At 42.1% G+C, this 18,545-nt stretch overlaps 1 protein-coding gene across 1 annotated transcript in view; it reads left to right on the top strand.

The window, feature by feature from the left end:
• Positions 1–188: 188 nt before the first annotated feature.
• The window catches only part of TMEM178B (transmembrane protein 178B), a gene marked incomplete at both ends in the record, with an annotated part of 225,450 nt that continues 207,093 nt past the window's right edge, over positions 189–18,545 (top strand). The window contains one exon of the mRNA XM_080346529.1: positions 189–570. Coding sequence (XP_080202655.1) covers positions 189–570 — 382 coding nt within the window. The remainder of the gene's footprint in view (positions 571–18,545) is intronic.

The following is an 18,545-nucleotide window of genomic DNA, read 5'->3' as shown; positions in this document are numbered from 1 at the left end:
GGGCAGAACTTTGTAGAGCTCTCAGCATCCCTCCGCAGCGTGGATGTGAGCCACGGGAGTTGGGGATGTTTGAGGCAGTCTCTGCCAAGTGACACGTAGCAGCCGCTCTGGAGGTTTTTTGCGTGGTCTCACGCTCAAGGGCTTTGCCTGTTGTGAAGATGTCCATGGTGTTTCTGTGAAGCTGAGGTATGGCTGCTGGAAGGTTACTGCTGTATGCTGGCCTCTCTTTAGCTCTGTGTGCCCTGGGCATGCTGGCTGTGGCAATCTGCTCTGACCATTGGTACGAAACTGATGCCAGGAAGCACAGAGAGAGGTGCAAGAGTATCACCACTAAAAGAAATGATCCTGGCTTCATTTATAACTCCAACAACAACCTGCCTCTCAGGGCCAGCAGGTCTAGGTTGGACCGCTGGGAAGGGAAACTCCTCTTGGCAAGAAATAGGAGGCAGATCTTTGCTATGAGCGCAGTCGACGAGTGCAACAGACAGTACAACTCCACCAACATGGGGCTCTGGAGGAAATGTCACCGACAAGGATTTGACCAAGAGCTGGAGGAGCTGATTGCCAAAGGTAAGGACTGTTTTTTACCAAATGAACGTGCCAGGCACTCCTGAGCTGAGTAGCGTCTGAGCAGAGCCATTCAGGCTCACAGATGGGGGGGTAGCATCTCTAGCCAAGCACCTACTTTTGCGATGGGTGAGCTGGTCTGGCTGGGCATCACTTCCTGAAGCATTGCCAGGGCAGTTTCCCACAGGGTCTCTACTGCTGAGGTGTGGGGTTTGGGAGCAAGAAGGCAGTGGGGGTGAGAGCAGACACACCCCAGAATGTCTCTCTAAGCTTAATATAGTCTGCCCATCACCATGGTATCAGGTTGTTTTCCATATACAAATAAGAGGTATTAATAAAGCAGACATTGGATTTTTTTTTTTGTTTTGTTTTTTAATTTTGTTTGACCCTGATGACTCAGGTAAAGTAAAAATTCTTTTATTTTAAGCTACATATGTCTGTATTTCATCATTCCTTTACTGGATGCCCCATCAGTCCCAAAATAAACCATTTGTAGCGCTCACATGTAGGTTTTTCTGTACTCAAATGGAGAGTAAACAAAGAGAAATGCTAAAGAGCAGGAGGAAACCCAGCTTGCTGTTTACACTGAGCTATGTTTTGGAATATCTTCAATGTCTACAAAACATTACAAGAATTTATTAGGAGTGTTAGAAAGGAATAATTTTCTCTTTGGGTGGAGATGCATCTGTTTGCCTGTAGCATTTTTGTGCTGTGTTTTCTCTTGCCTTTTGGTCCTTCTTTTTTTCACCCAAGGTACCAGTTCAAGGTGATGGTCAGTTTACCTCAAAAATGTCTTTGATCTGAAGTACAGGAAGAGGAGATATGTAGAAAATGCTGCCTAGACATCCTGTCTGCAAAAGATGTATATTTTTGTAGGATGATGAGGGTTTCAGTAAAAGATGACAGCATCCTTGCTACCCACAGCATGTTTACTCCATACAAGAACATAACATTTCCCTCCCATGGTTCTTCTGTTGCTGATTCCCCAGCAGTTTCTTTACATCACAGTGAAATCACTGCTTCTTACACCATACAATCTTTAAAAATACTTGTTTTCTGAGTGTGTTCTCTGTTCCAATCTCCCTTGATAGCCTGTGTTAATTCCCTTTTCAGGCATTGCAAGCAGAATTGTAGCTTAAAGCTAATTATTCATGAGGGACATACTCTCACATACGTTTGCCAATGTATACATTTTGTTCCGTATGTTTTAAAAGTGAGCAGTAGAGGTGAGTACCATGGTATAGACTTGCCCTGAGACAGCACACACAGGTGGTGTAGCAGGGAACCAAGATCGCTAGTTGGGATTTTGTCTGTGTTGCTAGTGGTCTTTAATGTCTGTTTGCTATTTAACGATCACTATGAAACAAATTGGTGGCTTCAGTCCCATTTGTAAAGGACAGGTGAACATGAACAAACCTGTCAGCACCCAGGCAACCTCCTCCTGGTTTTGGAGCTGAGGGAGGGCTCCTCTTCCCTGTGTCTAGGTAAGGGCTGGGCTATCTGTGGAAGGCTGGATCACTTTGCCACGTGTGCTCACTGTGCTTGGGGCATAAACAAAGAAATTCAACCTTGACAGCAGGTGAACATGTCACCAGAGCTCACCTTTGGCAAAAGGAGTTTCAGTTATTAGAGAGGTTTTTAATCTTGAAATAGGTGAGACTTGTTCATCTTTTACCTCCTGCCTTGTCCTGGGTTTAGGAATGTCCGTTTCTCTTGCCATAAACTGCTGAAATTGACAGGCACTGGGTTACGTGTAAGGGCAGCTCTGCTGTAAACCATAGAGAAAATGTGGCAACTCAAGCTGAGGTGGTTAGACACAGGAGAAGATGGTCTTTATAAGATCCAGCTGCAATTCATATATGTCCATGTGTATGTGAGTGTGTGAATGAGTGTGTATGTCGTGAAATACCTGTAAATACAGAGCATTCAGCTGGTACCAAGGGATTCCCAGGCTCAAGTACAGCATGCATTCCTGCACACATATTCCCGGACATATGTGTCTGCAGATGGCCAGGTAGCCACTTCACAGAGTCCCTGTCCCAAGGGCAGAAGTGCAAATTGTGCACACAAGGGAGGTATGTGCGAATATCGGTGTGTGTGACTCTTTGCCTTCTTTAAAGGTTTTGGGCATACATTTAACAAACTTCATCGCACATTGAGAGAAACGTTAAGGGAGGGAGACTCATAATACTGAATACCAGTATTACAGTTCATTTAATGGTCTTTTTGAAGCGGTGATCTGCCTATACTAATGCCTCTCAGCCATAAAGAAAAATCACACACATTAACACTAATGCTATAGAGGTGTGTTCCTTTGGCACTTCCAGATTAAAACATAGAAAAGCAAGTTTAATGGCAATTTGATAAAATAAAGTGTTTGACTTCCTCAGAAACACAACTGGAGATTTTACAGGATTGCTTGTCTACTTTGTTTTTTTAGATAAAAAAGAACTAAGCGATTTTACTCCTCCCTGACAAAAAAAAAATGTAAAATATTTGTCTGTTAAAACTCCTCATATGCTGGAATCACTGAATTAGGAGCCAGCTTTACATGGGTAGTCACCTAGTGTCCCTGTTCCCACCAAAGGCCAGCTGCCAGACTCTTTCTTTACGATCTGCAGCTATATGATGAAAATGGAATAAGTACATTTGCCATCGCTGTTGAGAACAGCTAGGAGTTCAAAATGAGCCAAGTATTCTAGGTTTAACCTGACAGCACCATCTTGCTTTTCTAGTTTTTCTTCCATGGCAGATGCTCATCCGGAGTTAGAGGTTGCAGGGGTGGGGGTTTGGGTGGGTGTGAAGAGCTGCAGATGTTCTCTACCTGTAGTAATGAAATACCCTGAATGGGGTACGTGTTCCTTCACAGATGAAATCTCTCTCTGTATGAGCTTCAGGCCAAATACCATACAAAAGAAGATGGTATTGGTACATAGGCCTTTCATTCTCTTTCCTCTGCCAGTTGTTAATTTAATCTAGCACACTTCTTCCGCAACTGGATAATCTAATGCAAGTTCTGGCCCCAAATATTGTGTTTAATGCTATATGTAATTGAATGTAAATGCTATTAAGGTGGTGATTATTATTTTTTTTTTTTCTGTTAAGCGGTACAGAATCTAAGTGATCCATTTATTTTGAGATAGGTTCTACATTTTTCCCTAGGCAAAACTTCCAGTATAGAGAATGGTAGGTTTATCTATCAAAGGATAACAAAAAATGGTCATTAAGAGCCTAACTGGCTTTGCAAATACCCTGCAGTTATTCTGCTTATGAACTCTGCTGAAATTAATACAAGCTATAGGCAGCGGCTTATGGCAGGATCAGGCCCTATGGTACCTGACAGTATTCAGATGGCAGTGGTTTTAAAAAACAGTTCTGTTTCTGAATAGGCCAGATCACTTCTGTAATTCTGTTCTGTATTTATTAGTTTTCTCTTTCTGGCAAATAAATAAAAATCTTTATGTTGGGTTTTGCTAGAAAAACTGGAGATCTGTTACTTCAGATTTCTTATGGATAGATGTAATAGACACTAGACACTAGACCTATTTATATTTCTTCTACTCCTTTTTTCATATTTCCACAGAACCCGAGTGCATATTTCAAAATAATATAATCAGATGAATAGGCAATGAATTAAAGCAGGTTGTTGCAAGTAATCATACTCAAGGAGAGGCATACAGGCATGAAACCAAAGGCCTGAAAAACATTCTAAAGCTGTATCAAAATTAGGCACTGAATTTGTTCTCTTCGTTGTCATGAGTGAAAAAAAAAATCAAACCAGAAGCAACAGAAATTATAGTCAATAAAGAAATTATTTGAATTAAACATTCAAACTCAGGGCCCAGTTTTGCTAACTTTTACTTACATGAATAATCCTTATTCTTGTGAACTGGCTACTTGGACTGAGGAAAAGCACTCCTGTAGAGAGGGACCAGTCAAAAAGAAAGAACTAACAAAGCTGGCCTTCTGATTCTGCTCTCACATATGATCAAGTCTTGTAGCATCTCAGGACCACAGATTCACTCCTAATCCCTAAAGACTCACAGAGTTAGGAATTGCTGGTTCTTGGTTTGTTCAGCACAATACTTTTCAGATTCCCAGGTGTATGTCCAGTCTGCTCCCTGAATTATATAGAATCACAGGATCATAGAATCATAGAATCATTTTGGTTGGAAAAAGCCTTTAAGATCATCGAGTCCAACAATTAACCTGGCACTGTGAAGTCCACCTCTAAACCATGTCCCTAAGAAACTCATCTACGCATCTTTTAAACACCTCCAAGGATGTTAACTCAACCACTTCCCTGGGCAGTCTGTTCCAATTCCTGACAACCCTTTCTGTGAAGAAATAGCCCCGTTGTTTAACTTCCCTTTGAATATAGAATCATAGAATAGTTTGGGTTGGAAGGGACCTTCAAAAGTCATCCAGTCCAACTCCCTGCCATGAGCAGGGACATTTTCAACTAGATCAGGTTGTTCAGAGCCCCATCCAGCCTGGCCTTGAATGTCTCCAGGGATGGGGCATCTACCACCTCTCTGGGCAATACCCTGTCTGTCCCCATCTTTCTGATAGGTCCCTTTTAAGCTCTGAAAGGCTGCAATAAGGTCTCCCCAGAGCCTTCTCTTTTCCAGGCTGAACAAACCCAACTCTCTCAGCCTGTCCTCACAGCAGAGCTATTCCAGTCCTCTGATCATTTCTGTGGCTCCTCTGGCCCCTCTCCAACAGGTCCATGTCTTTCCTGTGCTGAAGGCTTGAGAGCTGGACACAGGACTCCAGGTGGGGTCTCGCCAGAGTGGAGCAGAGGGGCAGAATCACCTCCCTCAAGATGGTCCTTATGTCCTATTTAATCCACTGTTTACCAGTGTACTGCCGAGTTTTTCACAAAAGTGACTTTCCCTCACCCAACCAAAAGATTTCAGTGAACCAAGCACCTCCACCACTAAGCAAGCAGAGAGTTAAAATGCAGGTAAGTGTCCATTCATGGCCAGGAGAAGACTGAGTTTTTATTCTGCTTTGGCAACCAGCAGCTCCTTGTGTATGGACTCATAGTGGCCCAGAAAAAACAAACCTGGAAGCCACAGACTCTGTGTGCACCCTAGGGCAACATTGCTCAGATGCTTCCTGCACTAGTGAAGAGGAAAACAAGAAAGGAAAATAAATAATTACATAATTTAATTCTAAAGGTACAATAAAGTAGAGGAAGAAGTTGCACAATAACCAGAGTCTGTTCCATTTAGACAATTACTACTCAGAGGAACTTTCATCTCACTTTTGGAAGGCTGCCAGTTAAACCTGTCTGGATGGGGCTTTGCTGCCTGCCACTGGAATCCAATTTTATTAAGAAAAATTTTACAATGACCTTATTATTTCAATCCCCCTTTTGCCTTCCTTCTTCCCCCAAGATCCATGGAAATCATAGTAAATCCTATTTTTAAAAGATTTTATTGCAAGTGTACTTAGCCCATGCCACCACTGGAAAAAAAAAAGCAAGTAATTCCTGTGCAGCCTACCTGCACCCTGAATAGTATGCAAGATTTCTGGGATGAAAGCATTCTCTGTTTTGGTTTGTCAGATGCATGGCATAACTGGGGAAAAAAGGCTTAACAGGACTACTCCAGCCGTCACTAGGGATTATTTATACACAATTGGAAAAGGCTGAAGAGAGGCTACTTGCAGCTATCTCTAGGAATAAAAAGCTTTATTTCCATAAAACCACTTGCAATACCTTGTGATTCTGTAGATTTGACTTTTAAAATGCAATGGTTTTGCCAGGTAAATTAGGACAGCCATTCTTTCATGTATCCCTCATATATTAAATGCTTTGTTTAAAAAGTGTGTTTGAAATCCCAGCTGTTCTCCAGATGTACTCATTATGAAAAGGACTTTTTGAAGGCTCGATTCTCATCCTGTGAAGTCAACGGTGAATGTTTTATTGAACATGGTGATGCAGCAAGTTCAGGCCTTTAGTGTTTCCTTTGAGGTTAAAATTGTCCCTGGATAGAAAGGCCAATGCAAGGTCTGTGCTCCCTCCTGTCACAGCAGAGTTCTGCAGAGTGAACCAGTGAAATTTAAGCAGCAGACATTTTTTGAGTTGAATCTTAGGCTACTCAGGTATTTTTCAGTGCCATAATTATTCTTAGTCTACCGATGCAGATTGGAAGTCAAATAACTGCATGTTTCTAAGATGCAGCAAAGATATGCTCTTGTTCAGAGATTTTTCTAAAATCATTTAATGGATGAAATCACTCGTGTTTCATGCATGTGAGTTCCAGGAGGACTTGGCCCATCATATTTTAAATAAGTAATATTAATATTTTAATTGCATCAAACTTAAATAACATTTCATTAAAAAGTGTCTTTACCACAAGTAATAAGAACCTGACACGTTCCTCTGACACATCTGAGATAATTAGTTTGATAATATATATCTGCTAAAAATACTAAGAACATACATGTAATTTAACAGAGCTGCAACTGTTTTTATTCATGCTGTTTTAAAGGGCAAATTTCAATCAAGCTGCTGGCTTTCAAGCAAAATTGCTGGTGAAGACAAATGGAAATTTTGCCTGAGTAAAACTGACGGGATCATGCCCTTCTCAAGAGAAAATGATGTTTGCAGAGCTGCCTGCAGGACTGTATGCGTAATTCCTGTTCATTTAATTGAGCATCTGAATGCTTTTGAGAAATCTCAGCATTTTTATCCTTTGTGATGATTGCTTAAAAACTTTTTAACAAGTGTGAAGGAAAGATTTAATATGATTGCAAATGTGTTCTCTTTACTGTAAAAATAAAAATATGAAAGATTCTTCTACTTAAATAGAGAGGAAATTATCTGAACTATTTTGTCATCTCCAGTAATAAAAATCCATACTAATATTGCTTTTTCTCATTGAAAAAGTCTTTCTGTGCACTCAGAATAACTTCAAGAGTGGAATGAGTTCATTAACTGTTGCAGAGCCAGTAAATGACAAAATAGCTTTATGTTTTGTAGGTTCTGCAAAAATAATGACAATCATTTATAATGTAAGTTACTTAATGGCTCATTGCTAACAAAGTGTTGCTGGAACCCTTGAGTACATAGTCACCTCTTTAAGAGCAAAAGAAAGAAGAAAGATGGTATTTCTTAGTTTTTAAGGAATAAATAAATAAATAATGTGGATTCTGGAATGCACAAGGACATTTAACAGAACATTCAGAATAGAATCCACGTAAAAAGAAAATAATATAAACTAACATATTTTCTCTGCAGGAGAGAAATCAGACTATAAAATGGAAATTTCCCCATTTTCTTTCTCATAAAGCCTAATTCTTCCACAAATAAATATACACAACTGCCCAGCTGAGCCTGCTGAAATCATAATCCTTTGTAGATAACTACCAAGATAGATGGAAGAAAGGTAGTACTGCAGTTAGGGCAGGGCTTACAAAGCCAGAACTCGGTCCAAGCTCTGCCATAGCCTTTCTTCATGACCTGAGGCAAGTGACTTAATCTCTTGTACCTCAGCTCAGTAGCCGCATAATAGGGATTTCGTTCATTATTATTAATACCAGTTAGAGTTCTACAGTAGGATTGATGAGCCTTAATCATGAATCAGAAATCATGAATTAGAAAAACGTCGCCGTCCTTTTGACATGTTGCTGCACTTTAAATATGCAGCCTTATGAGACAGTACAAGGAGATGACAAGGTAATTATGCTCAACGTGTCCGGCAGCATTTTAAAAACACCAGTAGGCTAACCACATTTCTGCAAGCACCACGAAATGTGGGATTCCTAAAAGAGTTGTAAAAAAGGATAATGAATAAGAGGTGCAGATGTTTATAAGATGGTGTTTCAAAGACTGAGGGATGGTACCAGAAAAATCATGGGTCAAGTCTGCTTGAAAAATTAATAAGTAGGTGATGGGAACTGACCTCTTTGGTTGGCTGTAGGAAGAAGCTGACATTTCCTTAATGAAGACAAGTAGATTACACTAATGAGAGAGGTATGGGGACAGCATTCTATAGCTGCTAAGAGGAATGACATGCTCTGAGGGATGTGTTAGGAAAACGATATTTCTAGCAGCATCCTGAATGGATACATGGAGGGCAAGATCACATTTGTAAAGGTCAGAAAAAGAAATATTGTAGTAATAAAGGCATGAGCTAATGTGAGCATGGATGGAGAAAGAATATGCAAACTGTAGACATCCCTTGGATCTATGGACTTAGTAAGAGAAGTAAGATGAAGATGTTATTCCAGTTTTTGACCAGAACAACAAGGAAAGCAATAGTAGGAATGAGAAAGAGATGGGAATTACTGAAGAGAGCATATAGTAAAGAACACAGAAGAACATTAGAAACTTTGTTTTAGCTACGACAAGCTCAGACTGATATTGGTATGTCTGTGAGGGAGTATTAGAGAGACTGTGGGTATGGACATAGGGAGACAAGTCTGTGTTAGAGGAGCAAATGTGAAAACTACTGCGTGGAGACAGTAGTGGAATCTATGTTTGTGACAGAAATTACCAAGGAGTAAACTACAGAATGAGAAAATCCCCATGAACTTCCAGCAGAGCTGGGAGAAGAAAAGAGTCTTCTGGAGGACATACAAAAGAAGCAGATTCAAAGGTGGTGCAAAAGAAGCGAGTGATGTTGTGGCAGCTGAAGAAAGACACCATTTCAGGCTGGAACAGCACAGGAGACTACTGAAGGCAGCTATGTTGCAGCAGATGAGAACAGAGCATTCAGACTGTGCTGAAATTTGCCCAGTACGTTAAACAGGGACTTTGGTGGCAGCACTTGCAAGGGAGAGGAGGCAGCACTGAACTGGTGGGAGAGCGCCAGGTGGTTTTTGTACCTGATGTATTCAGAGAGGTTGGTAATGAAAGGGAGGAGAGAAAAGGACACGGTATTTAGAGAGGAAAACAAATGTTTTAAGATGAAAGAATGTTTTAAAATGAGAATACTTTAAGAGGAAAGACATTGAATGGTACTTGCATTATGAGAATAAAAAGACTGAGGGTGTGAGAGGTCAAGGAGAAGAAAGAACAAGAGGACGAGAGCATCTGTAAGGAAAGTCAGGAGACAGGATAAGACTGGCTCAGTGGCAAATAGAAATGAAGGAAGAGAGTTGCATAGGAGGTTTTTCATGTGTAGGAGAGAAGAATGAGGAAGGAGTTGTAGGAGGAGAAGAGGAAACAAAAGACAAAGCTACTGGAAGAGGAAGATCACAGTTTGTCATTCTTCTCATGGAAGAACTGGGTGAAATCCTGTGTAACAGCTGAAGTGGGGGCTGGAGGAGATGGGAGGGTCTGAGGAATGAGCCAAATGTGGCAAAGAGGTGATTATGACTGTGAGTCTGAGATTTGAGCTGGAGTGCTAAGTCTAGGAAACAAACAGAACTGAATGGGGGAGCAATGTGTTTATAGTGGAGAAAGTTAGCCAGACAGTGGGGTTCCCATTAGAGATGTTCTGCTGTGTGAAGCATAGCAGACACCAACTGGAATGGCTCAGTTGGGATTTGGGATGGCAGGGCAGGAACAGACAGAGGAATGTAGGGCAAAAGGTCTATGAATGAAAGAGTGCAGAATGTGGAGGAAGGAAAGAAATGATAAAGAAGGTGAAAAAAGGCTGAGAGCAGGTAAGAAGTCTTTAATACTGATGACCTAAGGTGACAAAAAGGGCAAGTGAGCTTAGTGTGAAGGTGGTGGTTGGTGGTAGCTGCAGAAAAAGTCCATGGAATGGTCCAAGTGGAGGATCAGAGGGAGAGTGCAGGGCCAAATATAAAGCCCTGTATTTTTGGTAACTGATAAGATCAAACAGAGGAAACACTAAAATGTAAAGTGTAAGGGGCAGAGCCTATCAGCTCTGTAAATACCTTTCTCCATCCTTCCCTTCCCCCCCAGTTTGTGGAAAATATCCTGAATTTGTAGCTGATACTTGTTTATCTGCACTGGAGGTTCAATCTGAGACTGGAGCATGGTTGTTTCAAGCACTGGACAAACTCACTGATTTTTGCTGGGGACAACCATGCTGAGACCTCTGTAAGGTTACACAGGATGAACTCGCAGCATGAAGGTAGGGCAAATTATAGAAGAAAGTCAGAGGTAGTGACCTCTCTGCCCTTCAAGCTTTGCTTTAAGGGGGTGTAAGTGCTGTTTTTTTGGCTTCTCTGGCACCCCCAAAGCACATGAGGCTACTGCAGCTTGTTCCAAGGTTACATCTTTACTGGGGTCAGAAACAGAAGTGGGCACAGACCATGTCAGGCCACTTAGTAAGGAGAAATCTGACCATGAGCCCAGCAGAGCAGTGCCTGGCATGTGCCAAATTGCAGAAGCACTGGGATGGGGGTACCTTGAAGCAAAGCTGAGAGGATCTTTCCAGTATGCCCACCTGCTTTTTCCAGCAGCTCTACCTCAGTCATACCCAGAGGGACTCTGCACCCAACGTTGAGAAGGAAATGATATGTCTCGAGCTGGGTGATTATCAGCATCTCTTGTCAGATGACAGGGACTGTGATTAGGCTCTGAAACTCCTTCATCCATCCATGCCACCTCTGTTCAGCGTAAGTAGGTGGCTGATCTACCTGCTCAACAGCGCCCCGTGATTCCTTTGTTTCCTACTGTAAGTGTGCAAGCTGAAACACTATAATGGAACATGTGTGCTAAGATGTCACATGTATATGGCAAAGTACGTCCCAGCAAGATGTCCCACTAGATCGAGCGAGAGTCACAGAGAATCTCTTGTCACAACACTTATTTAATTCTGAGACCTTTTGTTGGTTTTGTGTTTTAACAGCCAACATTTTAAAAAAAGCTTCCTAAATGTATTTTTAGACTTTCCAATCAGATGAAACAGTTATGTTAACTTTATTTGGTCAGAGAAGCTATTTCAAAATGTCTTTCTGCTTAAATATGAGCGTACAATACATGTCTCCATGTCTCAGTGTCTCCATTAATTATTACATATCTTTGAATACGCAAAAGAGCCTTTTGAACGTAGACACTTTTGCTTTCTGCCCAGTGGTCATTTAATGACTTTAATATTATAACAGAAACGAAAACAAAAAGGAAACAAAAACATATTTCAACCAGATATTAAAGATGCAAATTAAAGTCACTAGCCTGACTTTGAATGGGTGATGCTGATTTATGGTAGCTGATGATCCAATTGTATTACTTTGTCTTAAGTACTTAGGCGGATCCCATTGAGACAATATCTGAATACTTCTTGATCTCTAACCATAAAGGACTTCTGGAGAGTTAAATTATCCCTGTTTTACACAAAGGACAGTTGCCAAACAATACAAACATCCTGCAGGACAAAAGTTCATATTGGACAGAAATTTCTCACTGTTAGTCCCTCACCACATGAGCCAGTGTTTTGTGTTAAATTTCATCCCTATTCTATTCACCAGTTCCCAAGATTACCCAGTAGTGCTCACATGATAGTCCATAATGATTAAAGAGATAGAAACGAATGTTAGGGTGGTCTGAGGGACAAAGGAGCCAGCCAACAGGCACAGGGGAAATGGAAAAACTCAAATAGCTTAATGGGCTCAAATTGGGAAGTTGGATAATTTCCATCTCAGACTTTTAAAAGATATGGTATGTGACATTGCAAGTCCAGTAAAAAGGATTTTCAATAAATCTGTCTAATTAGGATGGTACATTAGGAATGAAAAGTAGCAAATCTATATTTAAAGAAAGGACAAAAAGTTGTCTGGGCCACAGCGGACTTTTTAGTTTGATCATAATAATAGCAAGCAGAGTTTAAAGTAAGTTCTAAAGGAAAGATTAATTAAACGCACAGGGGGAAATGAAATAAACATGCGACTTATGTTTTTCTATTTGAAGTGCACCAAACTATCCGGATATATTTTGCCAGGAAGACAACTGGGTTTTGAGACAAGGAAATGCCTTACACTTAATTTATTGGGATTTTGGTAAAGGATTTTATATTCTGCCCATAAGGAAACAGTTTGTTACAATGTTAAAGTAATTAGTACACAATTTACAGTGTGTTTGAGGAACTGACCAAAGGAAGGCAACAAGTGCTGGGAGAGGAAGTATCAACATGAAGGTCAACAGCAGAGTTCCTGAAGTAGGGAACCAATCTTATTTAATAATGTAATTGATGATATTGGAGCAGGGTCTGTAAGGGGACGTGATAGGTCTCATTGAGCTGGGCACAAAGGAGTGAACTTAAGGCATTTGCGGCTGCCACAAGAATGACACATTGCCAAGAGAAGTAAGGCCTGGAATATTGTATAGAAAGAACTGGGTCATGTCAAGGACTGGACAGTAGGAAAGATGTGAAATTTCTTTTCTATATGAACTTTTCATCCTGGAAGATGTGTTTGTGGTGTTGGGCAAAATACCCTCTGTGTTGCTCACTAGAATTCTGGTTCCCCAGACATCCAAGCTATGGGAAGGTTGGGTCTCAGATGGCTTCCTCCATGTCCAGGTCCTGCAGCGGGTTTCCTTGCAAAGTGAGAAGGGTGTGTAACTGAATCTCATCCAATGTGCAGTTAGGATGTGGTCACAGAGCCCACCTCAGTAGGACAAGGACAAAGGGGACAATGAGAGTGCACCCCCCTTCAGGTGCAGACAGAGAGTGTCAGAACCATGACCGGGAGAAAGTTGAATGTGATTGAAGAGCAGAGGTGGCCAGATATTTCAACAAGGGAAATGTCAAAGTTGTGGACAAGGTGTTAATCTCTGTTATAATTGTTATTCTTGTCAACCACCTTCAAGAAAGATGAACTCAATTTGAAGCAGGTCCAGAGTGGGGTTACTGGTGTGAGGAGAGAAATGGAAAACCTGTTTTACAAATATAATTGTTATCCAGAGGAAACTGAGTTAAACACAGGAGGGGGGAAAGGTGTGTTTAAGCTAAGGACAACATGAACAGGGAAAAATGTGTGTAAGGGCCATGAATACATGTAGGCTGGAAGCTCTGCTGAAGTGAGTCTCTGGAAGGACTGAGGAGAGCAAAGCTCTTCTAACAGGTTTTAAGGATGAAGATGGTTGTGTTTAGGAAGAAGGATTATATTATATACTTGCCTGCTATCCAGCAAAAATGAACACAATCCTTTCTAGTGCTGTCCTTGTGAAATGTACCATAGGACTGTGAAGGTTTAATTTATTATTACTATTAATTACTCTTCTTTTTTACCCTGAGGAAAAGCATATTCAGCTCTGTATCAAGCAAGGCCTGATGGAAGGAGTGTTTTTCACTGGGCTGCCTGATACCAGCCATGAGTGTCTGGTGAGAGGGAAGGGACCTAAGACAAATCCAGCTGCGCAATCCCAGCTGCTTTGTCTCTTTCACCTGGATCTGAGTTGCACATATTTCCTTCCAGTGAGACCCCACACATCCAAGAAGGAGTGGGGATGACAACCGTGTGCACTTTATGCACTTTTTATATATCTTTCCCTTAGATAATGCTGTTAATAGAGTCTTTATTGCCTGGCTCCCTCATCTGCTTCCATTTCATATTGCCTTAGCTCAATGACAGCAAAGACTTGATAGATTCTCAGCCATTTGTATGCATAAGCCAGGAGAATCCTTTCAACTTGTTCATTAAAATAGTTTATATAAAATAAAGGAGAATTTCCGCACTATATTTAAACATTCGGGATGGCTGGCAGCAGCAGAATTAAACCCTTATTTGCACATATTTAAATTACCAGGAGATGCATTTTTTCAGTTCATAGAATGTTCAGCCATTTGGGTGGTGATGCTGGGTGAATTTTCTTATAGCAGGAAGGATGTTGCCACGGGATCCACCAGCTTATGAAGGCTAAAGGCACCCACGCCTGGGATTTGTTAACTTCTGTGTGCAGCAGCAGATCACAGTTCTCTCAAGAGTTTGGGGAAAAAGTCTTATAATAAATAGAACGGCTCCACAGAAGTAAAGGAAGAAAAGCATCATCTGGGATAGCCTTTTGGGCTATAATTTAGCTTCTAGAAAAAGTAGAAGTAGGATCCCATCAATAAGTACAGAGCAAGACAAGCTGGGTTGCTCTGCCTGTCTGGAGTTTCAGGCAACCTGGACTGAGAATCATAGAATAGTTTGGGTTGGAAAGGAACTTCAAAAGTCATCCAGTCCAACCCCCTGCCATGAGCAGGGACATCTTCAACTAGATCAGGTTGCTCAGAGTCCCATCCAGCCCGGCCTTGAATGTCTCCAGGGATGGGGCATCTACCACCTCTCTGGGCAACCTGGGACAGGGTTTCACCACCCTCATTGTAAAAAATTTCTTCCTCATGTCTAGCCTGAATCTCTGTTACTTTAAAACCATTACCCCTTGTCCTATCACAACAAGCCCTGCTAAAATGTCTGTCCCCATCTTTCTCATAGGCCCCTTTTAAGTACGGAAAGGCCACAATAAGGTCTCCCCGGAGCCTTCTCTTCTCCAGGTTGAACAACCCCAACTCTCTCAGCCTGTCCTCACAGCAGAGCTGTTCCAGCCCTCTGACCATTTCTGTGGCCTCCTGTGCCCTCTCTGCAACAGGTCCATGTCTTGTTATGTTACTAGAAGAAACTGTTACCTGACTCTGTGCCTGAGCACCTGGAGAAAGAGGGTTACATCTAAGGTGGATCAGAGAAGGCATTTTAATTTTCTTCTTCTGCTGAGGATTGATCACGACCTTATGAAGTGCAGTCCCTGTCCTGCTCTGAGTTGTGGCAGAGGCTGAGTGAGGGAGACTGAAGGTTGTTGGTGTTGCCTCTGTGGACATGTCACATGCGTGGCTGCAGCTGGATGTGAGATTCTCTGCCTGTGCACTGAGCTGTGTGAATGTGAGACAGCTGCTTTTTAGGAGCCATATATCTGTGGCAGAGGGATGCTATGCTAAGCCATGATACATTGTTGAGGGTTTGGAACAAGGGCAGAGATATGTGGTTTTCTGTGCTCCTTTATGCAGACTTGAGCCATCTGTCCTTTTTCTGTGAAATAATCTTTCATATAATGGAGGAAAGAGGAATCCTTTCTACCTGGTGTCCTGAGGGGCCTTAGATTTTCAGATGCTGTTCATTGTGATTCATTGATCCTAGTGGGAAAATGCCACAGACTCCCAGAGGTAGCATCAGCTTTTTGGGAACAGGAGTGTGACAACACTGTCTCACACTGATCACTCCATAAGGTCTCTGTTTCCCAGCGATGAAGTGGATGCAGAATGGGCTTGTGCAGCATCTTGGCCTCAGGACTTGAAAAATTCTGCCTGGAGAAGGCATGGAGGCTTGTTTAAAATCTGGGAAAGAGGTTTTTAAACAGGAGGATTCATGGGAAAAAGTGGGGCAACTTGTTTCAAGTGCATTTGAGGGAAGGAGGGAGACACTACTTGAATGGTTGGAGGGAGGAAAGGTGTATGTCGGTGTAAGGTCTGTCCTCACCCTAAAAGTGATGGCACTACAGGGATGGCTTCTGCTTTCCCCCCAGCCTTTCCCTCTTATCCCTGCAGTTAAGAACCCTGTCTTGTCTTTACTGGTGTCCCCCACCCTCTGTGTGACACCAGAACTGGTGGCACAACTTTCCCCCTGTTGTTCATCAGTTGTTAGCAACTGATTAGTTGCTGTGACACAGCACCTAATTGCATTGTCAGTGCCTTCGAATGAAGAAGCAGCAGCAGGAGCAGATGAACTCTTCAACACCAAAGTCGTCTTTTCCTGTGCTTGTCTCCAAGAAAACAAGTACAAGAGAGGTGAAGGTGAAAGAAGCAGGATTTCTCCTAGCAGAATGTTGTGCACAGTGCTGAGGTGTGGGCAAGCCTTCAGGCCCAAGCTCTGCTTCACCAGCTGCCAGTCTTGCTTCAAACAGAGAGGTCATGGCATCCCTTTGGTAGTGTTGCCATTCTTCAGCCAGTGTAGTTTTTGACTGGCAGCATTAGGATGACTGGAGGGACATGTCTTCTTTAAAGATTCTCTTCCCTTTGAATGTAGTTCACGGCATTTCAGGAGTTCTTGGACCTGCATTTTGAGGTGATCTGCACTTGATCGCTGTGGTGGGATGGTACAATTCTATCTGTCACCTAGAAAATTAGATGTATTAAATGTTCATCTTGGGCACACGGGTTAGGCACTCAAATACCTCCTCTGGGGACTGAGACTTTTCAGGCTGCTTGTGATAATGTTTCAGTGCTTGTCTTTAGTGTCCAGCTGTCCAACTGTCCAGCTCTCAGAAGGCTCAAATTGCCCCATTTCTATCCATCCTGGTGTCAATTTACACCAGGGCAGGACTTTGTCCTAACATTTAAGTATCAGGTACGAGCCCTTCTCTGTTTATTTCAATACTTTCTTTCCAGGGTTTTGGTCTGCACTGAGATGCCAGTTTGGCCTGCAACCCTCCTTCAGAGCAGGAGCATATAATTCTGCATGGTGTTGGAAAAGGCCACAGAAACTTTCTGGTAGATTTGGTGGAGCCTAGTTGATGACCGGGTGGGAGTCCTTGAGCTTGTCTCATGCACCTCGGACCCCATCATTGTGACACTGTATTAACCAAGGCCATCAGGGTCTGCAGACTAGGCTGCCTGTATGGTGCAATTTCACAGCCATAGCATTTATCACAGAATTTACCCCTTAAGGCAGGTCGGTGCTCCTGAGTTTAAGCTTTCATTTGAGAAAGTTTAGCTATCCATCACAGCTATGACAGTGACCTTCAAAGTTCACACCACCGTTTAGGCATCTGGTGCACAGATATTTGAACAAGAAGGTAGATGGCACATGTTAAAAACTGGATGTGGATGGAGGAAATGGGACACGATTCCTCTCTATAGTCATTAACAATGTATTTTATCGTCAGGCTGTTCCTTTTCAAAGGCTAATATCAATTATTTTTCCTTTGTTTCTAAGGCCTGGGAGCTGAGAAGTGACTCCTCTGACATTTCAGAATATTGCTGTAAAGAATATGGAGAAAGCTTTCACATGAAACATATAAAAGCCAGAGTTTACCCATCACAGATGCTGGTTTCAAAGACTTTAAGAAAGCATATTGTCTGCTATGCTGTTTGTTTGATATTCTTCTATTGATATAGCATCTTTGTAGTTTTTTCATCTGCTAATTGATGTATATCTGTGTACACTGGTCTTTCAGCTGTGCTCAAGTTTTATCTTAGACACATTACTTTGTTTGTTCATGATTGTTATGGTCCTATTTAAAGGTTTAGGAAGGTAAGACAGAGGTATGTTTGTCATTCTCTCGGCTTTAGAGATAACTATTAAAAGGAACCAAGGGAAAGCAGAGATGCAGTGAGTACCTGAGCACTCAGGCAGCCTGAAAAAAATGACTCGGCAAGGTGATCACTGGAGTCTGCGGTTCATCTCACCGGAGCATCGTATTTCAAGCCAGGAGGTGACAACTGAAGTTCAATGATGAAGGGAAGGTCAGTGAGGGAATGAAACCACTGGGACAGAAACCCTGGAGTTATGGAGAAAAGAAAATGGGAACAAAATTAGATGAGACACAAAAACTGAAGGGGAAGAGAGGAGCATGGAAGCATTGGTGAACAGGGACAGCAGTGGCAGGACTTTTGTTGAGTACAAAGGCCGGGATTTGGCGTTGAATAAATATTGAAATGATAGCAGGTACATAAAGACAGTGTTTCCCCTTTGACTGTTATCAGACTGTTGTACTGACAGCGTTTGTGGAAGGTGTGGGGAGACTCTGAACTCCAGTCCTGCCTGTGAACCAGACTTGCTGTGAGATCTTTCTGCCAAAGATGCATTTGGCTCCTCACTGTAGTATGGGCAGGACAAGGGCAAATCTGTGACCAACCTTGTGAGTCTTGAAAGGGCAATTTCACCTGCCACTTACCTCTGTGCAAAGCCTCCTTGGGGGTAGGTCTTCCAGCAGAGCACTTTTGATCAAGTTTTCCCCCAGAAACAGAAGCCGGAGCCAGAGTCCTTTGGAAAGCTCTGCATATAAATATCTTGTTTAGTTAGTTTAATAAAGGTATTACTGACAGTGGTGCTTTCAGGATTTATTGGGGGATTTC

This window comes from Nesoenas mayeri (assembly GCF_963082525.1).
Source record: "Nesoenas mayeri genome assembly, chromosome: 1".
Lineage (NCBI taxonomy): Eukaryota > Metazoa > Chordata > Aves > Columbiformes > Columbidae > Nesoenas > Nesoenas mayeri.
The sequence above is the reverse complement of the archived record's forward strand: the minus strand, read 5'-3'. Positions and strand labels throughout refer to the sequence as shown.